The following is a 27,708-nucleotide window of genomic DNA, read 5'->3' as shown; positions in this document are numbered from 1 at the left end:
TGTGTGTGTATGCGCGCATGTGTGTGCATGTGGGGGGGGGGGTCTGTTCTGCGTGAACACGAAGCAGTACAAGTGATAACGCTGTAGGATTACATAATTTTATCCCTCTCAGCAGCAGCACTGCAGCTGCTCTCTATGTCCAAAACATTGCACACATTTCTCCGCTACGTTTTCTTTCATAAATCTCAAAGTTTGCATGGGAAGTTGCTTACGCAGTTTTCCGATCCCGTTTTGTGTGTGAGCAAGCTTGATAAACGAGGCCCCAGTTCATTAAGCCAATCAGAAAAAAGTTTCCAGGAACCCAGCAGGTTGCATCGAGTCACTGACTAGCACTCCTCGTACTAAGGAAGCATGCAGCGACAGTGGAGAGGGAAAACTCCCTTTTAACAGGAAGAAACCTCCAGAGGATCCTTGCTCAGTATAAGCAGCCATCCTCCACGACTCACTGGGGATGGTGAAGACAGAGCAGACACACACACACTGTCAGAACCCAAGTTCCCAGGCCAGCCTCTTCCAGCTAGCCGGCCTCCACTATGGACCACAACTCCCAGCATGCCCCTCGCGGGGATTCCCTCCACGTCGCACCTACGTCACAAATCGCGGCTATAAACGGAAGTCGCCTTTCCAGCTCACCACTCAGTCATCGTTTCTTCAGATTCATGATCAGAGTTTCCAACCTACCGATCCATCCCACAAACTATCAGCTCATAGTAAGTTATCTTACTTACTTCTGGAAAGCCCGGCATTTCCGTGTCACTTCGTTGACGCTCGAACGCTCGGGGGTTTCCTAGATTAAATCGTGAGCCGGCGTTTCACCAATGCTCTCACTTCTGTGTCTGTGAAACCACGCTCCCTACAAGCTTAACTCCCAAATCCAGCCGACCAGTCTGACACACACACACACACACACACACACACACACACACACACACCATATGTATCAAGTAGTGTTTCTATGGTTACATTGGGATTTCTTAGAAATTTGGTGAGAGATAAACTTTATTGTATTTATCCTAGTGAATCTATAATTAAACGGGCAAACTAGTAGTAGCACATTCAATGTCAAAGAGAGTAAAATGTTATTATCAGAAGAGGGAGAATGTTTAAGTGGTTCCATCGACATAAATATACTGGACAATTCCTTTCCATAGGCTCAAATATCACGTTTTTGAGGCCAAATGGGAGGTGGCCACCACCGTCATTTTGATTGTGTCACAGGTTCCATCAAGCCCAGACAATTCCAAAAAAGGGAAGAGAGGTGAAGCTGAGGGTGGGGCTGTAAGGCTGGGATCAACTGATGACACCCGATCGAACTAGCTACAAGCTAACCTGAAGCTAACCCTGGCTAACCCAAAGCTAACGCGGAGGTGGGAGCCGAGCTAACGGATGTAGCCACCTAGCTACAACCGGAGCTAACTCTGTGGAACACCCATCGACCACATGGAGTTCAGGTGGAGGTTTGCGGCGCTTTTTCATGAGAAGTACCTTTCTGTGAATAAAAAAAATATTAAATCGGTAAGTTTTTTTGTTATTTCCGTAATGAAAATATATTTTGCTTTGAGCAAGTTTTCACTATTTATTACGTACCGTATTTTCAGGACTATTAAGTCGCTCCTGAGTCGCACCAGCCATTAAATGTATAATAAAGAAGAAAAAAACATATATAAGTCGTATTTTGGGGGGAAATTTTATTTTTCTTACAAAATCTGAGACCAAGCGTTTCACATTGTACGACAAGTACCGGTAACAATAACCGAATAATGCGCCGCAGCAGCGCGCCACGGTCTCCAGCAGAGGAAGGCGGTGTTTTGAAACCCTCCCAGCGGGACAGGGGAACTCATTCTTGGGTTGGAGTCGGCCCGCAGCAGCGCCGTGTAGCCTACATGTTTTGTTATATAAGTCGCTCCGGAGTAGCTGGACCGGCCAGACTATGTAAAAAAAGTGTGATTTATAGTCCGGAAAATACGGTAGTTATTAGCATTTGAGATAAATTAGCAGGCTAAATAGATTTCATATATTTCCAAGACTTGTTTGTATCTTGTACAGCCAAGTAGCCTTTATTCTGGACTCAGTACAATTCACCAAAAGTAAAGAGGCATTATACAGATAAAGTAAGCACAAGATAACTTACTGGAAGAAACAGAATTATCATGAGATCCAGAACAAGACAGCCTGATAACAGTCATGTGAAAATAACAGTTAAAATGTATGTATGTATAATAGAAATAAAAATATATTAGAATTAGTGTAACTCACTGTGATCCAAACAATAAATGAGCCATAGCTGATTAGCAATCATGAAATGAGGTCTGGGAGTTTTTAAGTTTCATTCTTTTATTACATTTTTTTCTTAGATGTGTTAAAAGGTCACCATGGCAGCCTGTGTGTCTCCAACACCAGCTACACAACGCAGCAAGTGTAAGTTCCAAGTACTTGTCTTGACCACTTCATGTATGGTTTTGTACTTTAAACAGCTAGGCCAAACCTGTTATTTTTTTTCTCCATAGCCAGTTGGATCATCGGTGACAGCTGAGTGAGGCGTGGTGCCCAGAGAGCTGCAGAGACCCTCAGACAACCTTGGCCTCCCTGACGTCCGTGTCTCCTGGTTCGGTTGGGACGGACTGAGGTGGAAAGACCTTCTCCCCTTCTTTTTCAACTCCATGCATGGAAGAGCAGCTCCTGATGTCCTTCTCATCCACTGTGGCGGCAATGACATGGGGGTGGTCAGCAGTGTGAATCTGGTGAACATGAAGGAGGACCTGCACCGGCTTCACCTTCTACACCCTCATATCACACTGTTGAGAACTGTTCTTCCTTCACAACCCAATGTTCCACTCACTCTGCAGCTCTCTGGGCCCCTTTTATTATTTTAAGTATTTTTTAAATGTACCGACACTTTGTGTCCTGTTATTTTATAAAATGTGACGTAAAAAAATAAATGTTTTTGCTCAATTACTGGAATTTCTTTGGTTAAGACAAAAAAGGAAGAATAATTTATGCCAAGTTGTTTCTACAACAGGCCTGTTTTAAGTCCAGCAGTTTCTTAGCAGCCAATAGAAATGTGTTCTTTACTAACTTTACTTGGTTTAAACATCTTACTAAAATAAACAGAGTGCTGTATTGCAAAACCCAATCATACTTGTTATGTAAATATTAGCTTTGTAGATATTTTTTACAGATAGATATTGTGTGCTAAAAAAAACATAAACTTAAACAATTTGGCATTCTTTATTGAAAAACAACAAAATACAGATGAGTGACTGTCCACCAGCTGTTTTTGTTCTCCTGCCAGATGAGATGATGGTTACAGGTGTGAGGATGCACCTTCTGTTATAGCCACATTAGAGGAGTTGTCAGGTAACTACTCTGTCGTACAGTGGTGAGCAGCCTGGCTGAGGAGGAGAGAAGGAAAAACCACACAGAGTAGAGGACTAACTAATAATTACAATTTCTTGTTGTGTAGCTCACCTTACGTGCACTTTAAAACCTGGACCTGTGCCTGCTCACAGCATCCCGTTTGTCTGGTCTTTGGAACTGGGCACAGAGAGGTTCTGGAACCGGAATTTTGTCCGAGTACTCCTGATATGGGAGAGGATCCACCACCACAGAGTCGAACAGCAGATCCATAAGCTTGTGCACATATACTGGAAAAGGGTTTTCAGTATTACAATAGCTCTCCATGACATCATTTTGGTTTTATCATACAATATATGACATACATGAGGTTGGATTGGTCTTCAGGGCTCTCACTGTGTAGTCTCCACGTTTGTACTTTGGGTACACTACAGCATATCTCAGCTCACCAGTTGCTGTTGCTGCATGTGAGCGTGCTGCATTTCATTATAGTGCATTGCAGCAATTTGTAATCTGAAATAATCAAATAAACAAACCATGTAGATTTTAGGCAAAATTCTACATTTCATGCTAAAATTTAAACAATTAGAGGCATTAATTTGACCATATGTTGTATTCATTACCTAGACAGCATTCATTTGAAGGAGAAGACCTGACTTTTTGGAGTAAATCTGATGATGATGCTGTGGAAAGCCTCCAAGGTGGACGTGTGGTACTGAGGGCTTATCTTCTCTACGTCCTTCACAAACCGTGGAGCTTCTCACATGATGCTGTGCCTGCGTTGAAAATGTTAATTACATAAATTACAATTTGATCAACTTTAGAATGTTGCTATTATTTCATTGAGAAAAAGTTACCCATAGCTGACATTTTTAGATGACAAATGTATGAAAGAGTGACTAATAGTGCTGTAGACGGATGTGGTCATTACTTACGGCATTTTAGTACATATTATGTCAATTATGGCTGTTCTGCCTAAAACCATGAGTTTTGTGGTGCACTCTTGTGAAATTTCTGCACAACATTTTATTCTTAGTAATTAATTGCTGTTGGCCAAATGGTGGTGTGTGACCTTAGTAGCTACAGGTGACGTCTGTAACTCTCATGCTCCAAAAATATTTCTCCATGTTGAAGGAGGTGAAGACAAATATTCTGTTGTGGGGTGACGTGTTCTAAATGTAAATAAACCAAACAGTAAAGGCTCAGCTGTAATGAGTACATGCTACACTTACTTGGTTTGAGCCACTGTCTTGCCTGTTCTCCATCCAGAGGTGCATGCAGACAGCTAGGGAACAGGGCGTTGTCATGGCTGTGCACATTTTGGATGTGGTTGGCGACTGAAGTCCACTTTGCTACTGCCTCCTGTCCTGAGGAGGAACTGGATGCTGACCAGTAGAGGTGGTTCACCACACTTTGCTTCCACAGTCTCACATCCTGGGTCGTCTTTCTCTTCCCCAGCTCTTCGATTTTCTTACCAATTCATGGAGAGCCAAACAGACCCACATTTAAAATAGGAAAAAAAAATCCTGTAATATTCACTATATACATCCCCAAAGATTACCTTTTCCCATGTGCCAGGGGTCAAAGTAGTGACTGATTTCCTTTTTTTCCTCCCGCAAACACTTCTGCACCCATGTGTGGCGGTCTGTCACGACTTGCTGCACATCGACCCCCCTCTCCAAAAGTGTGCTCAGACTTCGCACAAATCCCTCCTTCTCCATTCGCACACTATTTCCAACTTCATTGCTCTGAAAATAAACATAACTCTCCATTGATCTGTGAATAATTAACCATGAAATGTATTGGAATCATCAGGTAATGTTGTACCTGTACGAGTTGGATATCAATAACTTTGTTTCTTTTGAGATCCATCATGGTGTAGCTGCCATATTTGGCTGAGTGTCCTTCAGAAATGCAAGTTATTACTTAGTTTACATTTGATAGCAAAGGAATAAAATAAGTAAATGTAAACGTATTCACCAGGTGAATCAGCTCGCATATCACCACCAAGAGTCACAGGTCCAGATTCAGTAGCCTCCTGGATGATATCAGCTTGCTCTAGCTGCCACTGCCAGCTCACTGTTGGAATTAACAGCTTTGCCTGATGTCGACAGAATGTCTGCTTGGACAGTCCCTGCACATTGAAGGCACCCAGGAACTAAAATATGAAAAGTTACGTCATGAAATGAGAGATGCACAGACCTTATCAAAACTAACCTAAACATTTTTGGCCTATACCTTAGAAATCTGGCTAAATGATGAGCCAGACTTTCTGGAAGATGAATTTCCATCATGGTCCCTGTGTCACCAGACACACAGCAGCTGGGAGCTCTAAACTGGGTGGCTATATAAAAAACAAAGAAGCAGCACATTTATAAATGTTTAAAAGAGCATAAAATCACGTGTAACAATAATCTGCAAAACAAATTATAACTAGAAGGTGATAATAAAATGTTTACATAGACGATTATTAAAAATAATTCACCTTTGCTACGCCGGTAAGGCTTCACGTCAGCCTGGACAAGTGCATTCTTGCAGACTACTAAATCAGTCTGACAGCCAATGTCTTGGGTAGATTTAGCCTGAAAAAAAAAATAGAAGCACATTGTTGTTGTTGTTTATAAAGTCAGATAATATACAAAAGAAGCTGTCCTATATAGGCGCTTTATAACATTCCTAGTGTGTGATCGTTATTATAATGAAAAAGTCAGTCACACATGATGTGGAGAGCCTGAAATGCGACCTCCTGAACAGAATTCCTCACAGAACCGGGTCACGCTGTGCTGGATTTCACACTGTAATGATGTCTGTCAACTAGTGCTTCGTTAGTTAGAGTAACTGTTGCAGAATTACCGACTGACACTGCAATTTTTGGTACTTCCGGGTTGGATTCAATTTTTTAGCCGCATTGTGGGGGCTTGAGTGGTTCACAGAAGAGAAAGAGGAGCCTAGAAATTTAGCCAGACACGCTCCTCATGTCAGTCTAGCCATGCTCCATTAGAGCCTCAGTGAAGCCTAATCTATACTTCTCCGTCAGCTCCACGAGGGAGAGACACCACGCATGGACAGACAGAGATGTTTTGCTCTCTGACTTCTCCGTCTCCTGGGTAAAGCAATTCCCCGCCAGGACAAAAGAGGGGGTAGCGCGGTTCTTTGGTATCCTGTCATGTATCCGGTCCGAGATATTGCCTTTACCGGTGTGTTTACATTGTGTTTTTTGCATTTCAGAGACTTTTTAACAGGAACAAATTTGTCCCTCATTCTCCTCCACCGCTTCATGCGCTCGCCGCCTCTAAACCTACGCTTCCTATCATTTCCGTCCACCAATGAAACGCTTGCTGCGTATTTTTTCTCTCCTCCAGTCACGGGGGAAAAAACGGTCATATTTTTTTCACGAGTTTTTCCACGAGGTATTGTTTAAGCTGCTCCGCGTCTGCCACTAGATATCTTCTGCTCTCTTTATGTTTTTGAGGGTGCAATGATGGCACTGTCTTCGTCTCGTTGGACGGATGTTTAGAAAAGAGAGCTCGACTCTGTCCATCCAGCTTTGGCATCTAGTTTGCACTATTTAGACTTGGGCTTTTCTGTGAGTCAACAGCAGATAGAGGTGCTAAAGTCCTTTATTTAGAAAAATAATGTGTTTGCGTCTTCTTCAACAGTGTGTGGCTGACTGCCTCGTTGACTGACATCTGTAGCGATGAGTATGTCACATTGTTTGTTGTCCAATAGCATATGTAGACAGTTTGAAAGACAACCACAGATCCCGCCCTACGACTGAGATCTCTTTATGGGTTGTGGCCAGACTATATTTTCACATCATAAGAATGGCATGCCAGACTAGAGGAAGAGGACAAATATGACGCAGTTGTGGATTAGTTTCAATCATACTGCACCCTAAGAAAGAATGAAACATATGAAAGGTATGTGTTAAGGAACTGAACACAAAAAGAATTGGAATCCATTTCGCAGAATGCTACAGAGCTATGCCTTAAAAAGTCAGACATGTGACTTTGGATAGCCATGTGACTTGATGATTAGAGATCCTATGGTGATCAGACGACTTCATAAAAAAGTGACGCTGTGTTTACAACAAACAGACCTTACTTCAGAAACAGCTGTCAAATCTGCCAAGCAACTGAAATCCCACAGGTGCAAATGGAATGATGGAAGTGAATGCTGTACAGAAAACAAACCCAAAGAAGAACCACAAAAGCAAAAAGACCAGACACAAAAAGCATTGTGAAACAATTTGCTTCAGCAATGCCCAGAATGCCAAAAATGTGAAGGAAAAAAATACTTTGCAGGTTCCATTTTTCGTGGATGTCAAAGAGAAGGACCTGAGCACAAATATAGAGGAATGGATTTCTTGCCTTGATGTAAGTGGAATAAATGTATCGCTAAAGCTAGATTCCAGAGCACCAGTTCATTACTGCCAATGAAAGACTATAAAATACTGACAATAAAGCCAAAGGTAAGAGAAAAATTGAAACCTCAGAACATATGATGATAAACCAGTACCCACAAAAGGGGTTTGTAGAGCTCTGGCCCACAAAGGAAAGAAAGCTTTTGCATTAGTCTACGGAAACAGACAAGCAATTAGGACCAAAAACCTGTGAGCAGCTTGGTCTGATTCAGTGGCAGCGCCAGGGGGCGCTATAGCTACCCCTGGATTAGAAGAAGAAGAAGAAGAAAATATCATTTCTACAGCGCCTCTCAAGATAAAAATCACGAGGCGCTTCACAAAAACAAAAACAAAAAATATAAAAATTGTAAAAATAGAAAAAAAAGCATTTTGAAAATGTTTAAAAATATATTTAAAATGAGCAAGAATAAGCAATTGCAATTTAAAAGAAAAAATGTTAAGAAAGAGAGAGAGTGAATAGGAAAGATGGAAATCAGTGGATCCTGAGGAAGGTGGAATAGGTGGGGAGAGCAGAATAAAGAGAGAGTGGTGAAGAAGGTCATACAAAAGCCAGCTTGAACAAGTGAGTCTTCAGCTGCTTTTTAAAGGAGACCACTGAGTCCACTGATCTCAGGCTCAGGGGGAGAGAGTTCCAGAGTCTGGGGGCCACAGCAGCAGATGATCTGTCACCTTTGGTCTTTAGCCTGGTGCTGCACAACCAGTAGGCTTTGATCACTGGACCTCAGGGACCTGCTGGGGGTGTAGGGACTAAGAAGATCACCAATGTAAGATGGTGCTTGTCCATGTAAGGCCCTATAGACCAGAACCAGGATCTTGAAATGAACCCTGAAGTTGACTGGCAGCCAATGAAGCTGGGAGAGAAGCGGGGTGATGTGGGTGTGTTTGGAGGACTTGGTCAGAAGCCGAGCACAGGCATTCTGAACCACCTGTAGACGGTTCAGGGAGGTTCTGCTCAGACACGTGAAAAGAGAGTTACAGTAGTCTAAGAATGAGGAGATGAAGGTGTGGAGAACTGTCTCAAGTTCAGAGCGGGACAGAATGGGACTCAGCTTAGCAATGTTCCTGAGATGGAAGAAGGAAGAGCCAACAAGAGAAATGACATGAGAATCCAGGGTGAGAGCTGGGTCAAAGGTCATGCCAAGATTCCTGACAGAAGGTTTAGTGTGAGAAGCAAGCTGACCAAGAGAGTCTCTGACTTTGGGAACCAGCTTGTCTGGGGCACAGATGATGATCTCAGTCTTATCTTCATTCAGCTGAAGAAAGCTCCCACCATCCAGGTTTTGATAGTCTAAGCAGGTGTGTAACAGCTGCAGCTTAGACGTCTCGTGGGGCTTAAAGGAGATGTACAGTTGGATGTCATCTGCATAAAGATGGTAGGAGATTCCTTTGAAGGAGCTCAGGATGTGCTGAAGAGGAAGCAGATAGAGGAGGAAGAGTAGAGGCCCCAGCACAGAACCTTGTGGGACACCATGGGTAAGAGAGGTGGTGGAGGACCTAAACTTGGAGACGGCCACAGAGAAGGAACACTCAGACAGATAAGAGAAGAACCACTCCAGAGCAGTTCCTGATAGGCCTACCCAGTCTCTCAGCCTCTCCAGTAGCAGGTGATGGTCAACAGTGTCAAAGGCTGCAGTCAGGTCCAGCAGGACCAGAACAGAACCGTCCCCTGCATCACTGTGAGTCAGAAGGTCATTAGAGACCCTAAGAAGAGCTGTTTCAGTAGAATGAGCTCTACGAAAACCTGACTGGAAGCTATCATAGATGTTATGTTCATCAAGAGCAGCTGTGAGTTGTTTAGCCACAACCTTTTCCAAGATCTTGGAGATGAACGGAAGTTTAGAGATGGGTCTGAAGCTGCTATGGAGAGAGGGGTCAAGACTCGGTTTTTTAAGAAGTGGGTGGATTAGTCATTGCACCCCCATAGCACCCCCAAGTAAATATTAGATTTATTTTTTTACAATTTAATTTTAATTTAACGTGTGGATGTGATAATATTTAACGTACAAAACAAAAATAATCAGTAAATTATCATATAGATAGTAAAAACTTAAACCAAAACAGGAAATTGATGTTAACCTTTGACCTCATTTTCCACCTGCGTACGAGTGAAAGGTAGAGCTAGTGGTAAGATGGATCGGTTTTTGTTGCCCACATTTCCACGGGTTCAGTCAGAAACGAATGAATGTTTGGAAGTGATCTCAGACCCACAAAACCTACGGATCGGGATGAAGAGAGTCAACCCTCAGCCGCCGCAGCAGTCGAGAGTTTGGCTGCTGGAAATGCTAACACTAACGTTAGCTAACCTTGCAACACTATAGATGGTTTTCTGTGTGGCTGTATGTGTTTAGGATTTCATGGAAAAGTCAGCAATTGTTCATATGTTTATGATGTTTATTACAGTTTTTCTCAGTCGCTTTGGTGCGTTTCTCAGAACACTATTAACATTTGCACAGCAGTTAGTGCATTTCTCAAAACAATTGGTGCAAACTGCAAAACCTAGTGGATAGCCTGCAAAAGCACGTCACATGCTCAGAATTGATCATCCATTCCTCAAAAGCAAGTATTCATGTCAATGAAACTGTCAGTACCATCAAAATGAAGTCTTGACACCATCTCTATGAACAAGATAGTCAAATGGCTTTGTCATGTTTTCACTGTGACAGTTTATAATTTCAGTGTTTTCCATTGCAAGAATATTTGATGACACCTGAAAATGCTCAAGACAGCACTATGCCCTACTTGTACAGCCATTTGAAATGTGCAGTAAAGTAACTGTAGATGTTATGGGAGTTTTGGGAGTAACTGAGACACTGAATACGTACGTTTTACATTTTTACTGTATAGAAGTGTTTGTAATTCTACAGCATTGTGCAAAAGAAAAAATATGCTACAGTCACTTGTTTACTGTAGAATACACGTAAACATAAAATCACCCTTTTGGTAGAGCTGTGCACAAATGAGAACAATATACAGTACATGTAACAGTACATACAGTATTGCACAGTACTGTAACATACAGGTACAGTAAATCATTCTGGCACATCCAGACGTTCCTGTCTGTCTGGCCACATATTTTCATCTACATCACAGCGGATGTCATCCCTCGCAATGCAGCGAGGAAAGTATCTCCTGGAGTGGCGAATCCGTCCTCTGCAGGACTCTGATGTGATGTCATCACAAGCTGCATCCATAGCTGCTAGCAGGGTCATTTGGGAATGCGGATGCCTGTCATATACCTTCCACCTCCAGGAAGAGAAAAACTCCTCAGTTGGATTTAGGAATGAAGTGAGGAAGAAACTCCATAAGCATCCTGTCGTGTGCTGCAAACCACTGCCTGACTACAGCAGAGTCATGGAAGCTAACCTTATCCCAAACACACATTGTCCGATGTCACCAGGACACACACCAATTTTCATTAGTGTGAGATAAGGTTCACCTGAGAACAGTAATTTATGGAGATTTCCATGGAAACTCCTTAAAAATAGGGTTTTCAAAATGGGTGTACAAATTGTTTGACAAGATGTTCAACAGTTTTGAGTGCAAGGACACGAGCAATGAAATGAAGACTATTAGTTGTAAGGACCATGACTATTCAGCCGGTACAAGTAACAATAATTGTGACATTCATGATAAAAGCAAGGAGATAGTGATGAATAGCAAGTCAAAAGTGACCATTCTTTAGACATTTGTACTTACTCAACTGCTTCATGTCCAACTGCATTTGCCTTTGGACGAAATGAATGTGAAACCGCCACTAGGTTGTGCCAAAACGACTACTTGTTGTGGAGGTTGAACTAACTGTTGTGCAAAGTTTAATTCTGTTGTGAGAAATGCACCAAAGCAACTGAGAAAAACTGTCATTTACAGAAAATATTAAAACAAAAAAATAAATACACAGAAGCATGAAACAAAATTTAAAGTTAAAACACCCAGTCCAAAAAACAAAACAACTCTAGAACCTCAATGACTGAGAAAATATTTTATAAAAGGACAAATGAAGATATACTGAATATATTTTATTTACTTTGACTTTAATATTTGCAAGTAATGTGAACCTAATATGTACTTGCTTTGGCAAGTTATTGTAATAATTTAGATTTATTTCCACTTTCAGCCTGCAACTCATTTAGAATGAAAGTTTGAGTAGAGGAAACTGGGATAATTGTGAGTTAAAGGGCTAAATAAACACTTCAAAAATGAAAGAGTAAATGAATGACAGACTGACAGTTACGAAAAACTTGTTTATTACAGATTATACATGTTTTTGATTATAAAAATAACAGATCTAAGACAGATGCTAAAGCACATTGTGGTTCCCTAGTGACCTTTGAAAAGGACAGCTTTTGTGAGCTTCTGTCTCACGCTGTCACACTGAAAGCTAAGAGTTGCTAATCTTGCAATGTGGTGCATCCTCAGCTTGAACAGGGAGACAACAGATGTCAACAGTTAATGGGAGTGAGACTCAATTCTGCACTGTGTCTCACTGATGTGCTCCCCGAGCAAAAAGACGTCCTCTGACCCGATCCTCTTGCTCACGATGTAGACGACCTCCAGTGGTTTGATGGGCTGTGATCGTCTGCCCACTGATGCCTGGCGAATTGCCCACTCTGCTGCTCTGATGACCCTCACAGTACCTTCAGATAGGACCACAAGACCCCCGTTGGTAGCTGTGGTCATCACAGGCAGATGCAGCATCCATCACCCGGCTGGCACGGCAGACATCACAGGACAGCTTGGTCATGGCTCGCCGCACAACAAATCCTGAGATTACAATTACCAATGTAACTGGACAGTGTGGTTGCCTTTACACTTTACATAGGCCTATAGAACAACATGATGTCAGGTGAGAAATCAGACAAGAACTATAGTTTGACTACCTAAAGGGAAACAAGTAATCATGATTAGTAAGTGTGGCATTTATTTATCAGGGGGATTTGATAAGCCAGCAGTTTTTCTAAAGACTACAAACATCTTTTGTGTTTTTCTTCTGACTGCTTTTTTAGGCTCTTTTTGAAACACAGGGAAGGTTTTTTACCTTGCTGACTGTTTTGATCATGACGCCACCGAGCGTCAGCTCTGAGGAAGATCGCAGACACGTCTCAGGGCAACTTCCCACTGCCTCCTCCTTTCTCCATCCTTGGGAAATCTTAAACAAGTGACAAAATGTAGGCAGCTTTATAAATCATTGTAAACAGTTTACAGCCTTTTCCTTTAACATGAACATAAGACAAACAAACAACAGGTGTCAAGACAGAAACATGCAATGATTGAATAGCCAAGAAATCTTGAATTCAAGCAATGAAACTTTTTTAAATCACAGTTAGCTGATAGATGTTAAACTTTGACATCACTGACACTGTTATTTCTAAAAAGCAGTTAAAAGCAAAGCAGATGATAGAGACTTATCAGCCTAACACAGTTGAATGTTTGTTATTGTTAAATCATACTAATGAAGGTGATCCCGCGTTGTCGTGATTGAAGACATCCATAGGCAGCGCAAAAGTCAGGCATGCTTGTTGGGTTTCACGTGTATTTCTGTAAAAACAAAGCCAGCAATTTCCGCTATTTTATTTTACTTCAGTCTAAGTTTATTTTTTACATTTTTTAACAAAGTAAGCCGCCTGGAAAACAAAGGTAATTTTACCCTCCGCTTCCACTGAGGTAAAACACTGTAGGTCAGCAGCTCAGCCACGGCAGCCTCGTCTTCTCTAAGCCAAGTTAGGCAGCTAATAAACACTAAAACATCCACCAAGACAGCCATTTAGACAAACATTAGGTTGACGTACACTTCTTAGTTTCATTGAACCGTACGAACCCTCAGAGGCGGTTTTACCATTAGGCATAGGTAGGCGGCCGTCTGGGGCCCCCTTGTGTTGGGGGGCCCCCTAGCCCTGACCGCCGGCACCCCTCTGTTAATGCCACAAAATTCTTATTACCAACCTGCGGCCGCAGACGAGATTGGACATGCGCACTTCTCATTGCCATAATTCCTGAACCGTTCAAGATATCATTAAAATTCCAAAAGTGCTGAAAAGATTAAAAATGGGGCTTTTCGTGCATATACAAGACATTACGGTAGCCACCGGGATTCCCTGTCTTGAGCGCAACGAATCACAACACAGATTCAGAGACGTGCTGAGTTTGTCATCCAAAATGCTCCGTTTTATAACTTTTGGATGGCTGATCAGATCCAGGAAATTCCAACGGTTCCTAAAAGCACATAAAAGCAGCGTTCCAACGATCTATAGCATGAAGCAATCAGAGTTAGGGAAAATATCGCTACGAGGGGAAATCCTGCTGTACAGCCTGATTGAAACGGAGCGCAGTGACGCGGTGAAAGCAGATAACGGAACAGGGAAGCTAATCAGCATAAAAACCAGCATGAAATTATGGAAATGCCTCAAAGAAAATCAACACGATCTATTAGGTGTCCCAGAAGGCTTATATCTGAAGACAGTGACCATGAAGAAGGACAGATCTCCAGTGAACCAGGATATGAACGTTTGTTCAGTCTTTATTTTTTATTTTTTTATTTGAACAACCCTCAACTATTTGCTCATTGTAAGATTCAGCATCATTCCAGCATTATTTATCTTTTTACAATAAATAATTATTTTTGCTAAAACAAAAGTTTTTGGTATAGCAGTGCACAGTGTGCAAGAGAAGCCCCCCATAGCAGTGTGAGGTGTGCAGGACTCTGCCTGCAGCTGGAGAGAAACTGCTTCAAGGTCTACCACATCAAATAAAAACGTCTGAAAGTTTACAAAAATAAATGGTCTTAAAAACAGTTAAAAATGATACCAAGGTTCACACTGTTTTAAGAATAGATGCATTTCAGTTCAAAGTTTAAATTGTTTGCCCAGTAATTTTGAAGTTCCTGTTCAGTAATAAATGTAAAAAATTCAAATCCATTTTTTTTGCCTTTTTCACTTTTAAGCTGATTTTTTAAAGGCTTTAATAGAAATAAATTCTAAATACAAACCATACACTAAAAGCTGAGGTTGTTCTGAAAAAAGGAGAAGAGTTACACACACTTTGCGCTTTTTATTACAAGTTTACAGCCATAAGATTAAAACAATACCAGGCGGCCCTGTTATAATTATGGTCAAAAGAGGGTTATTAAGATGGCGATGCACAAACTGGAAGTGATTGGTAGTCATTCCACTCCAATCCAGTTGGTGGCGGTAATGCACCAAATTGTTGTTTGCCAAGTACCATAAGACCACAAATATGAAGAAGAAGAGAGGCGGCAAAGTTCGTAACAAACCCAAAGCAATAGTCAAAACATTAAGCATGAAATGGAGTTATCCTAGTGGCTCGAATATGAGAAATTTATTTTCACTTCTGAAAGTGACGTAGTTTTTCGATGTAAACATCAAAGGGAGGCAGAAAGGAAAGACAATGGAAAATGTTTAAAGGGAGGCAAACATAGACCAAAATGGAAAATGGAGAAAAAAAAATAACTAAGGCAAAAGCACAGGAACACTGACAGGAAGAAGAAAGCAGAGCAAATATTCAAGGCACTCAAAGGGAGGGAAAGACAGGAAAAAAGAGGAGGACTAATAAAAAGGGAAAATAACTCATGTCAGAAGAGGGGAGAGTTTCGCAAATCCAGTTAAAGGTAAGATTGTTGAAAATTTAGTGTAAGGGGCCCCATGTCTGTGTTCGCCTTGGGCCCCCAGATTGCTAAATCCGCCCCTGCGAACCCTATACAAATATTGTGGTCTCTCTCTCTCAACCTAACGCGCAAAATAGCTTAGCCGGGACACAATGTTCACAATTATGCCGTGTTTCAAAAGTAATAGCGGTAATTTCAACATGTAGTCTCTGTATCATACGATTTGTAATAATGTAAAATGTTTGTAAATCCGTTAATATTTCATCGAGTTATAAGTATTTTTGTTTGAGCCGTGCACTCACCCTCTGCTAGAGAACGGTAGATGGCCGCCGTGCACTCACCCTCTGCTAGAGAACGGTAGATGGCCGCCGTATACCGATGAACGTCAACCTTCTGCTGGACTAGTGCCGCCCTCTTGTGTCTGTTTGCTGGTACTACAGTTGGTAAGATAAATTTTCACGGATTCCTTGACACTATCTTTTAAAAACACATGAAACTCATTGCAAACACAATCAAATTCAACGTACATAACTTCAAACCAATGAGATCATCATCAAAGACTCGTAACTCAGCTAAAAGGTTCCACTCGATGACATTTTCTCTCATAGATCAGTGCATTATATCCTGGTCACTCACTGGAGACACTAGAACTGTTCTTCAAAAAGTTTATAAAATCCTGGATCAAAAGCCTTTGTCATTTCACCACTGTAGTATTTTAGAAAAACATTATATGGTTAACTTAGAAAATGTCATTAAAAATATTTGTTTAATCTACAGAGTTCTGCATGGACTAGCCCCACCTCCACTCCTTCTTAGTTGCATTAAACTAAGAAGTGATAAAGGCTTTGGCACCAGAGCCTCCTCTAGAGGAGACCTTCAGACTGCCTACAGAAAAACAGCCTTTGGACAAACTGTTCTGTCTGTTAGTGGGAGTCACTTTGGGAACAAATATTAGAGAATGCCCCACCTATAAAACTTTCAAAAGCACATCAAACAGTACCTTAAACCAGTGGGGGTTTTACTATTAAGGTTGGTTTATGCTTGACGCGTCCACGAGGTAGTGATATGACGTTCACGAACGAATCAAATCTTTTGAACGGGTTTTCAAAGTGAATGATGAGAGCCGAGTCCCTGTAGAAAGCCGTTCATCTTAACAAACCTCCCCGGAAGTCGGTCAAAGTCACCCACTCAAACCCCAACCACCGCTGTGACGGACGTAGGAGGAACCATAGAAACACGTGTTTGTATACATATCTCGGGAAGAAAGCTGAGCCAGTCTTTTGAACGGCTCTTTGAGGTAAACGACCGACCAATGAACGGCTCCCATGAAAGAGCCATAAACCCCATCACTACCACGAAGTTCGCACGGCTTCGTGCAGCAAACTTGCGTCATTTTAACGTCCACGGCCCTCCACCGCACCTCCGCAAGGCTCAAACTTTCCGCTCCGCGAACCTAGGAAATTTTCTAACCACGTGGACGGTCGAACACGGAAAAACATGGCGGACCGGCAAGAACTAGTATGGCAGAGGTTCGTAAATACAGACATTTGTATGATTCAGCTCTCAAAGATCACCGTGATCAACATGTTGTTAATAATTCTTGGAGAGAAATAGCTCACACTGTCGGAAAATACGAGGAAGCTGTTAAAAAATGCTGGAATGCCATGTTGTAAACAACAGTAATTTCTACTTCTACTATGGTGTAGTGTTGGATGCATGCCGTAGAGCTCCATGTTGCCCCCTACAGTTTGGGAGAATATTGGCTCACCGCAGAGACAAGCCGCATGAACCATAAACGCTGCGAGTTGTGAAGCGCGTTCCATCCACAAGCCGCATCACCAAGCATTAAGTAAATGCGTTAAGCATCAACCAAGAATTAAGCCTAGGTCTACAGCTGCTTGGGGCCCCCTTATGTTGGTGGGCCCCGTAGCCCTGACCTTCAGCACCCCTCTGTTAATGTCACAATGGACTATTCCTTTAAGATGCTGATGCACAAACAGGAAGTGATTGGTAGTCATTCCAGTCCAGTCCAGTTGGTGGCAGTGATGCAACAAATTGTTGTTTGCCAAGTGCCACAAGACCACAAATAAGAAGAGAGGCACGAGCATTTGTAACAAACTCGAAGCTGTAGTCAAAACATGAAGCATGAAATGGAGTTATCCTAGTGGCTCCAATAAGAGAAAGAAGCATCTTGCTTCAAAAAAGCTTTTATCTTCACTTCCGAAAGTGACGTCGTTTTTCTGTGTAAACATCAACAGGAAGCAGAAAAGGAAAGAATGGAAAATGTTTAAAGAGAGGAAAACATGGACCAAAATGGAAAATAGAAAAATAAAGAAAGGCAAAAGCACAGGAGCACTGACAGGAAGAAGAAAGCACTCAAAGGGAGAGAAAGACAGGAAAAAAGAGGAGGACTAATAAAAAGTGAAAATAACTCATGTCAGAAGAGGGGAGAGTTTCACAAATCCAGTTAACTCATTTGCTGCCAGCGTTTCTCACAGTTTTTACAGTTTTTTTAAGACTCACAGAACGTTGTGCGCTAGGATGATGTCGACGCCAAAACAACCAAAACAAATCGGAGACTCACCTCTTACATCAGGAAGAATCAGCGCGTTTTGAGCGTTATCCTTTCTTTCATAATCTGTTGTTGAATTGTGATCAGCAGAAGCTTTTCCGGTTCCCACCTCATTTGTTTTACAGCACCGGCCCAAAATGATCTCCTAACACATGGATGTTCTGCTTCCTGATCACGTGACGTGTGACGTATGCGGATGAAGATTGGCTTCAGAGCTGAGATGTTTGTTCTCACGGTGCGGGGTCTCGTCCGACGCCCACACAGTAAAAAAAATGCAAATGACGACTTTGGCAGTGAACGAGTTAAAGATAAGATTGTCGAAAATTTAGTGTAAGGGGGCCCCATGTCTGTGTTCGCCTTGGGCCCCCAAATAGCTAAATCCGCCACTGCCTTAAACGTTGCCAGTCATGTTATTTGTTTGAATGTTGTTAATGTGAATAATTGCTTGATAATTGTATTTTGTCATCATGTTTTGTGTTTAGTCTTCCTGCCTAGGGACTACAGAAGAAAATTAGCAATTATTCTATCATCTGGCTCATTTAAGTAATCGTTAAGTTTTTCTTGTACAAGCTCGCTCAAATCTCTTATAACCCTCCCACTGTCTTCATGGGTGACCCCGCGAGTAAAGTTGACCATTGAGCAGGATTGATTGTTTATTCCTCGAGGTCCATGTGGCAGGAGTGAGGAGTGAGCACCACCTCACCCCTGCCACATGGACCTCAATGGATAAACCATCAATCCTGCTCAATGGTCAACTTTACTCACGGGGTCACCTATAAAGACAGTGGGAGGGTTATAAGGTCAACATTAATAAGATATTATGGACTTTTGTGGAATGCAGAGGAGTTGCTAAATTGTAAAACCAAGTGTTCAGAGCAACTAAAAGTGATTAGCATGAAACCGTATGAAATATTTGACTGTGTGAATGTTTTTGAGTCTTTCAGGCAAAGCTCTGCTGCAGGGAATCAGTTTATGCCCCCAAATGAAATGTCTGTTAAATGAAGTGTTTTTCCTGTCTTTCACTCTAAGGAATATTGAAATACTAGCCAGTGAGCTAGTTCTCAGCAGTAATAGTTAAAATCAGTTGTAATGAGTGACAATTATACACATGTGGGACAGTGTTAGGGCTATTTAGAGACACGTTTTTGATGCAGGTAAGGGAACAGGAGAGCTGCTGAAATGTTGGTTGTCACTGTTGCCTCAATGAGTCCAGTCCCCTAACACTTGGTGTTGTTCAAAACCGCCTCTTACATACAGCTCACTCTTTGGTTGTAATTGGGCATAACAATAAAACTGATATTCAGCAAGAAGTATTTTGTACACACATCTTGGAAAGTGCAATGTTTAATGTTGCTCATTTTTTACATGTATAGTTTAATTTGACTCCATCCATCCATTGTCCTCTGCTTATCCGGAGTTTTGTCACAGGAGCAGCAGCCTAAGCAGGGAGGTCCAGACTTCCCAGCCACTTGGGCCAGCTCCTCCGAGGGAATCCTGAGGGTTTCCGTGACCAGCCGAGAAACATAGTCCCTCCCGCGTGTCCTGTTGGGTGTGCCCAGAAAACCTCACCAGGGAGCATCTAGAAGGTATCTTAACCAGATATGTAGGATATACAGGTGCTGGCCAGTAAATTAGAATATCATCAAAAGGTTGAAAATATTTCAGTAATTCCATTCAAAACGTGAAACTTGTACATTATATTCATGCAATGCACACAGACCAATGTATTTCCAATGTTCATTACATTTAAATTTGATATTCATAAGTGACAACTAATGAAAACTCCAAATTTGGTATCTCAAAAAATTAGAATATTCTGAAAAGGCTGAATATAGAAGACACCTGCTGCCACTCTAATCAGCTGATTTACTCAAAACACCTGCAAAGGCCTTTAAAAGGTCCCTCAGTCTTGTTTTGAAGGCACCACAATCATGGGGAAGACTTCTGACTTAACAGCTGTCCAAAAGACAATCATTGACACCTTGCACAAGGAGGGCAAGACACAAAAGGTGATTGCTAAAGAAGCTGGCTGTTCGCAGAGCTCTGTGTCCAAGCACATTAACAGACAGGCGAAGGGACGGAAAAAATGTGGTAGAAAAAAGTGTACAAGCTCTAGGGATAACCGCACCCTGCAGAGAATTGTGACGACAAACCCATTCAAAAATGTGGGGGAGATCCACAAAGAGTGGACTGCAGCTGGAGTCAGCGCTTCAAGAACCACCACGAGGAGACTCATGAAAGACATGGGATTCAGGTGTCGCATTCCGTGTGTCAAGCCACTCTTGAACAAGAAACAGCGCAAGAAGCGTCTCGCCTGGGCCAAGGACAAAAAGGACTGGACTGATGCTGAGTGGTCCAAAGTTATGTTTTCTGATGAAAGCAAGTTCTGCATTTCCTTTGGAAATCAAGGACCCAGAGTCTGGAGGAAGAGCGGAGAAGCACAGAATCCACGTTGCATGAGGTCCAGTGTAAAGTTTCCACCGTCAGTGATGGTGTGGGGTGCCATGTCATCTGCCGGTGTTGGCCCACTCTGTTTCCTGAGGTCCAGGGTCAATGCAGCCGTCTACCAGGAAGTTTTAGAGCACTTCATGCTTCCTGCTGCTGACCAACTTTATGGGGATGCAGACTTCACCTTTCAACAGGACTTGGCACCTGCACACAGTGCCAAAACCACCAGCACCTGGTTCAAGGACCATGGTATCCCTGTCCTTGATTGGCCAGCAAACTCGCCTGACCTTAACCCCATAGAAAATCTATGGGGTATTGTGAAGCGGAGGATGCAATACGCTAGACCCAACAATGCAGAGGAGCTGAAGACGACTATCAGAGCAACCTGGGCTCTCATAACACCTGAGCAGTGCCACAGACTGATCGAGTCCATGCCACGCCGCATTACTGCAGTTATTGAGGCAAAAGGAGCCCCGACTAAGTATTGAGTGCTATACATGCACATTCTTTTCATGTTCATTCTTTTCAGTTGGCCAACATTAGAGAAACAAACATTTTTTCATTGGCCTTTAGAATATTCTAATTTTCTGAGATACCAGATTTGATGTTTTCATTGGTTGTCACCTATAAATATCAAAATTAAACGTAATAAACATCGGAAATACATTGGTCTGTGTGCATTGCATGAATATAATGTACAAGTTTCACGTTTTGAATGGAATTACTGAAATATTTTCAACCTTTTGATGATATTCTAATTTACTGGCCAGCACCTGTATATATCTCCTTAGTTTTTGGTTAATCTATTTAACCCTAACACCCCCCCCCCCCCCCCAACTGGGGGCCTCTACAGTTTCATGTCCCAAACATCTACAACTGTCCACATTCTCCAAACACGACTAAAACCACAACCAAACAGCCCAAATGGGAAACAAGGCAGTTTTAAATTGTAATAAATTAAGATACAATGATGATTGAACTTTATTTTAGAAGACCTTCTCTGGTGTCTGCTGGGAAAAAAAAACCTTGAACAAATGTAGTTGAGGACCCCTGGAATAAATAAAACAATTGACTAATAAATTTCCTAAATGGAATTTGAACTCACAACCTCCATCCTGTCAGCACTTTCACACAGGGCAGCTCTTCTAGAATAAAGTTCAAGTTTTATTTTATCTTAATGTATCAAAAACCAAAACTTGCTTTGTTTACAATCTAAACTGGTTTGATTATAGCTGTGCTCGGGGAACGCAGACAATCACTGACACTTGGGACATGAAACTCCAAAGGCCTCCGATTGGGAGCCCAAAGGGCCCAAAGAAAAAAGGCCTAGGGCCTAAATTAAGATATCTTCTAGATGCCTCCCTGGTGAGGTCTGTGGACTACAACATCCTTCTTGATAGACTCATAGACATCAGTCACAGTCCATAGTTGGCTCCAATCTTGTCTTGAAGACAGGGGGTTCTGTTGTTTCTATAAGTGATCACATATCAAAGCAGATCGCCATGACATGTGGGGTCCCCCAAGGCTCAATTGTTGGACCACTGCTCTTCAAACTCTACATGCTCCCCTGGGTCAAGTTATGAATAATAACAGCTTTGCCGATCATAGTTATAGATGACACCCAACTACCTAGATATTTCACCTAGTGCAGTGGTCCTCAATAGGCAGCTGCAAGTGTCCTCTTTTGGGATCATCGAGTAGACCTATGGAGGCATCATCTTTTCTGGACGTGCTGCTGAGGTGTGTAGAGATTTGTCCAACTACCCAGGGACGGACTGGATGTGTTGGAACATGCCATCTCATATATATTTGAGTAGATGTATGGAGGTAAGTGAAGAGAGACTTGAGCTCTCCTCTGGATCCTTTCTGCTCAGTTCGTTGTGTCATGATGATGTTGGTGGTGATGGTGGACCCAAATGCAGGTGAGCAGATCACAGAGCATGAACAGGCTGGCAGGTAAACTGAGTGATTTATTAATAAAAGGCAAGAACAGGTTTGGACATGACAACTAACTGGCAAGAGAGGGCTTAAATGCACGTGTGATCAGGGACAGGTGAGAGGGAAACAATCAGGCAGGTTTAATTAACAAGGACCGGGAGAGACAAACACAGAAGGGCGGAGCTGCTGACGGAGACAGTAAGCCAAAACTTCAAAAACTGAAGAGAGAGAGAGAGGGAGGGACAGAAAAAAGGAGGGAGAGAGATGATTGGCTGTGTGTTCTCTCCTGGCGGCACGCCGGTGTCCAGTATTTTCAGCAGATCATGACTTTCTGACACATCACCAGCCCTCCGCCTCGGTCTCCAGTCTCTGAACTCAGACATGTCAAACAACAGCGCCACCAACAGCAGCTTAGTCATCGCCCAGAAGGCAGTGAAGCAGCTCCGTCTGGAAGCCAGTGTCCGCAGAGTAAAGGTAAGAACTCCATCAGAACCACACCAGATCTGGATCAGAACCTGACGGTGTGAACGTGCATCCATCAGACGAGATGCTGCGGATTAGTTTGACTGTTTTTAGTCACCTCACGGTCATCTCTAATCTTACAGCTTTGAGGCTATTTGACATCTTTAAATATATTTTTATTTTAGTATGTTTCATCCAGCAACGTCAGCTATAGAGAAATGTGTTTTTGTGTAACAGGTACGCTGTAAACACGAGAAGGAAGGTGTTAGACTAAAATAGTCCTGCTGTTTACATCTGGCTCACATTTCCCGGAAAAGGCTGGGAAGCAGAACTTTTGCCGCAGCACAGGGACATCTTTGTTGTGAGTTCTGCTGTTTGACTCGTCCGATTGTTTGGAGGAAACTTATTTTAGCACAGGCTGGTAGGCCTGGGGGGGGGGGCTTCCAGAAATTAGAAATCACGAGTTTTATTCTGTAACAAAGTTCAGACAGATGATAGGTTTGCTGTGGCTGCTGCCTTTTGCAGCCAGTTATTGTGTGAGCTGCTCTCAGTGGTTCTTTACCAGGTTTGTCAACAACAACAAAGTAAACAAATAAAAACTGACAACCAGCAGAGGGATGTTCCATGAAAACTGAGGCTCATTTTGATAATTCCTGGCTTGAATCTGCGTGACTCCGGGCTTATTTGGTGCCACGAACGAAGCTCGGGTGGATTCAATCTTCGCTGATTCAAGCGGGCAGTGACGAGCGGCCCCTGTCAGTCGATTCTGCTGTTCACCACTTTGATGCTGCCAACTGCCGATAAGAAAAAGCAACGTAATAAATGACATCGCATGCCTCGTCCAATCATATTCAGCTTAAGCAAGCCTCTCAGCTTGACATGGAGCAGGTGTGTCTTCAGCATCCGTCCCTGTGCTCCCCTCCCCCCATCAGGACGGCTCCGCCAGCTTATGTTCGATAAAGATGAGGATCTTTATAATCAACACATGGGGCCAGCCTTTGGCCACTTCTCAATCAATCAATCAAACTTTATTTATAAAGTGCTTTTCATACAAAAGATGTAACTAGAAATGCTTTACTGATTAAATAGACCCCACATATCCCACAAATGTCATTGGCAAATAAAAAGAACCCTCCCCCTAACCCAGTGACACACACACACACACACACACACACACACACACACACACACACACACACACACACACACACACACACACACACACACACACACACACACACACACACACACACACACACACACACACACACACACACACACACACACACACACACACACACACACACACACACACACACACACACACACACACACACACACACACACACACACACACACACACACACACACACACACACTTGAGGACATAAGTAAACACCGGGCTGAGGAAACGTAAGGAAACTCCATCAGGGAGTCGTCTGCCCCTACAGCAGCAGATCCACGGCAGCAGCCAGGACATCGACACAGGGTGCCCAGAGGAGGGAGGGCGAGGGCCCCCACCTACACCCACGCACCACCTGGAGAGCACCCAGGCCGCTGCCGCCGACCACCGGCCCTGAGGCAGAGGGCTCCCGCAGAGGAAATGTTGTAAAGTATTAGAATAGGTAAAAGAATGAAATAACGAGAGGAAATATAAAAATAAATAAATAGTGATCAATTTAATTGTAGAAATAGTAAAACTTAAATATGTAGCAGCTGTCTCAAAATATAAGCAAGTAAATCATAAATACTAGTCAGTATAAAGCTAAGCCAAAAAGGTGAGTCTTAATGAAGTTCTGGCTAAACAAGCCCTCAGGTGCGACAGTTGTCACCAGAATAGTGATGGTGTGTGATGGAGCTCAGGCTGACCCTACACCAGTTTGGGTGTAGTTACATTCATGATTCGTGGCTCAGTGGGACTGAACTGAACTGAACTTGTTCTCTGTGTAATTTCAGGTCTCTCAGGCTGCCGCAGAACTGAAAACCTTCTGTTTGCAAAATGCTCACAAAGACCCCCTCCTAACGGGGGTGCCCTCCAGCGATAACCCCTTCAGGCCTCCTAAGTCATGTGTCCTCCTCTAAGGTGTGAACAGATCCTCCTTTTGTGTGATCAGTACCTGAAGCAGATGAACCATCTGAGCTTCTGTGTTTCAGAGCAGATCCTTCCATCTGCACAAACACAACAGTTAAATGTTGACAGCTGATGCTAACCACTTTCTCCGACAGATGTGTACAGATCTGTTTGTTTATTTGAGGATCTCCAACTTCAAAGTAAAAAGTGTTCTCCCTGTGGTCCCCTGCTTACAAACACAGTATTTTCTATGCCGACGTGTGATGTCTGGAGTCTGTTTAAGGACGTGGGTACATGTGGTGTGACAGCAATCTCCCCACACAGGCTAAAGGGATTAGGACAACTGCAAATATCTTTGAATTCATTCATGAACAATCTGTTCTCAATCAATCAATTCAAAGATACTTTATTAATCCCAGAGAGAAATTAGAGTTTCAGTACACATAATTCAGAGATCAGACATACATGGGCAAGACACATGACAAGAATTGGTGACTGTGGTCATTCGCAACCCGAGTCGCGCTACCTTAATAGAGATAAGAGGGTTACATGAGGATTGGCTCAGGTGGAGGGAAAAAAGGCACTACAGAGCTACCCTCCACTGGGAGGGCAGCTTTGCTCTGCAAAAAAACACCTCCGACAGATATGCAACAGACTTCAGACAACACAACATAAGTGTCCACTAGGTGGGGTGGTGGGTTGGGACTATCCCCACTTCAGTTCCTGCAGCCACGATAAGCAGCGCATGTAACCTCAGTGTGGATAGGGGGAGGAGCATTGAGGGTTGGAGGGTTGCAGTGACCCTGGAACGTTTCATCGGCCTTCCCGCAGTCCCGCCCAGGCTGGGAAAGGAGACAGAGTTAAGTTGCCATAGCGACGGCACATTCCACATATCTTCTGAGGGGGGAGTTTTCGATGGAGCCTTGCAGGCTCAAGGGCGCCAGATTCCGATTAGAAATTGTTTTGGGGCCAGACAGAGATAATTGTCTCTCTGTCTTACAGTTTGTTGGTCCTCAACCTCTCAGAATCCCAATAATGGACATTAATCTATCCCAATCCGTGCTGATTCGTCCACTGTATCCTTGATGGCATCCATCTTTTGTGCCAATAATGAATCTCGACCAAAGTTCCAAGCTTACGATTCATCTCGACAATTATGTGAGTCTGTGAATTCACAGCGTGGTGCAACCATCTCTGAGCTCCGGGATCAGGCCAATATTCCTCGACAGCTCGTTAATTTTCCGGTAAGCCAGGTAACCTCCAAGGCCAGTGAGCAGGAAACCCGACACCAACACCACGAATATCAAGACAAGACATATGGGGTGCCATTGGTCAAGTCAGAGTCCTATCGAAATCAGTATTCTGGGTTATTTAGTGCATCATCATAGAAAAAAATGACAATGAAAAGTGAACTCCCACTGTCATGATAGGCTACATAACCCAAAGTATTGCTGTCATGACCCCCATGACCCCATAAAGACTGGTCTCAGTTTTCTGTTATAATTTGTTAGGTTTTAAGAAGAACCCTAAATGAAGTGTTTTTCCACGTGGTTAGCACGTGCACTGGTTTGTGTTGAGTTGTGTGAACCTCTAGCAAGGCAGTGACTGTACGAGCTCCAGAGTCCGAGACAAGTGTCCATACGGGGACAATGACGCAAGATTAGGTTTTTATATGTAGAGCTGAAAAAGAGTCAAATCTAAAACACCACTCGTTCTGTGTGTACACACGTCCCCCCACAAACCAAACCTGGGGGTGGTCCTACGTAGGTCACCGTAGCCCTGATGGATGTAGATGTGGATCAGCTGCTAGAGCATTCCTCCTCAGAGCTGACCACATGCTACATAAACGTGCGCACGTCGCTCACTCTGAGAGCGTTTGTCTAAAACAACAAGGCTCCCAGGATGACAGTCAGTGTGTTAACATTTCTCTCATGTCCAGGACTGTGGAGGACGGCCCAGCCATCAGACGCCGGAGGGGTTTCCCTCCGTGAATTATCTCTGCTGAAGATAAACAAGAAGATCAGATACGTGCCCTGCAGCTGACAATCACTACAGAAAAAAATATGACAATTCATCAACAGATTTATAGTCATTGTTTTCCAAAATGTACTTTAATACTAAATATTATTTTCCGTATCTGCTGCCTTGGTTTGCTATTTGTTTATGTAAACAGTATTTTTGTATTTGTGAACGACCAACATTCAGCTCCTAACCTTTAAAAGTGAGCATGAATTTGTCACTATTACCACTCACCTGGTATGAGTGGATCTTTTCCCCTTTTATTTTTTATACTCAAAGACTTGATTGAACTGAAATCTGATTAGGACTGATTTTTGAACTACTAGTCAAAAAAGATTTGTGCTTCAGATTGATTTCCATTGTTATTTTAATTACTATTGCACATCAGTGCCCATGTGTCACCATCACTCTGTGCTACATGTGCTATATAAATAAAGCTGCCTTGCTGTGCCTGTTATTTGCAACTGTAACCAACTTCATGATAGGAGCACCCTGGAACAAAGAATGACTATCAAATAAAATAAGTTTAAAAAGCGGTGAGGATGTAAGGAAAACCTTGTATCCTTGGGAAACCTGGAGGACCGATAATTAGAACTACTTAGCCCTCTCAGGCTCAAAATAAGTTTTGATAAAAGGATGAACAACTAAGTCCTTCAGGGGTACTTCTGAGTTAAAAAATGCCCATGAAATACGTATGTGGAGTAACCAGGTTGGTAGGTTTTAACGTTGCACATCTGCAAGGCCTCCCTCCAGAGGGTTTTAAGCTAAAACGTAAGAAACTGTGATATGGGCCTTTTGTACGG

At 42.7% G+C, this 27,708-nt stretch overlaps 1 protein-coding gene and 2 long non-coding RNA genes across 4 annotated transcripts; 2 read left to right on the top strand and 1 right to left on the bottom strand.

The window, feature by feature from the left end:
- The first annotated feature begins 40 nt into the window (after nt 1-40).
- Nucleotides 41-2,955, top strand: LOC139063973 (uncharacterized). Its single transcript, XR_011517287.1, has 2 exons — nt 41-2,418; nt 2,508-2,955. It is a non-coding gene; the product is annotated as an uncharacterized lncRNA (long non-coding RNA).
- Nucleotides 2,956-11,998: 9,043 nt separating this feature from the next.
- Nucleotides 11,999-15,772, bottom strand: LOC107391592 (uncharacterized). Of its 2 annotated transcripts, none has more exons than XR_001573672.3 (4): nt 15,698-15,772; nt 13,225-13,312; nt 12,813-12,923; nt 11,999-12,538 (listed from the first exon to the last, which is right to left on the bottom strand). It is a non-coding gene; the product is annotated as an uncharacterized lncRNA (long non-coding RNA). The 2 variants fall into 2 exon arrangements; XR_008563534.2 differs by lacking the exon at nt 15,698-15,772 and adding an exon at nt 13,422-13,562.
- Nucleotides 15,773-22,518: 6,746 nt separating this feature from the next.
- On the top strand, nt 22,519-27,442 carry si:dkey-204f11.64 (guanine nucleotide-binding protein G(I)/G(S)/G(O) subunit gamma-5). The gene is made up of 3 exons (XM_015968950.3): nt 22,519-22,827; nt 24,772-24,898; nt 26,826-27,442. The coding sequence occupies exons 1-2, from the start codon at nt 22,735-22,737 to the stop codon at nt 24,895-24,897; spliced, it is 219 nt and encodes a 72-aa protein (XP_015824436.1). The 5' UTR covers nt 22,519-22,734; the 3' UTR covers nt 24,898; nt 26,826-27,442.
- The last annotated feature ends 266 nt before the right edge of the window (nt 27,443-27,708 follow it).

This window comes from Nothobranchius furzeri, chromosome 18 (genome assembly GCF_043380555.1).
Source record: "Nothobranchius furzeri strain GRZ-AD chromosome 18, NfurGRZ-RIMD1, whole genome shotgun sequence".
Taxonomy (NCBI): domain Eukaryota; kingdom Metazoa; phylum Chordata; class Actinopteri; order Cyprinodontiformes; family Nothobranchiidae; genus Nothobranchius; species Nothobranchius furzeri.
The sequence above is the reverse complement of the archived record's forward strand: the minus strand, read 5'-3'. Positions and strand labels throughout refer to the sequence as shown.

What these genes read in the sequence shown, in the direction of transcription:
- si:dkey-204f11.64 (XM_015968950.3), top strand. Translation starts at nt 22,735, where the DNA reads ATGTCAAACAACAGCGCCACCAACAGCAGCTTAGTCATCGCCCAGAAG. An exon ending in CCAGTGTCCGCAGAGTAAAG is followed by an intron (nt 22,828 to 24,771) that starts GTAAGAACTCCA and finishes GTGTAATTTCAG; the next exon opens with GTCTCTCAGGCTGCCGCAGA.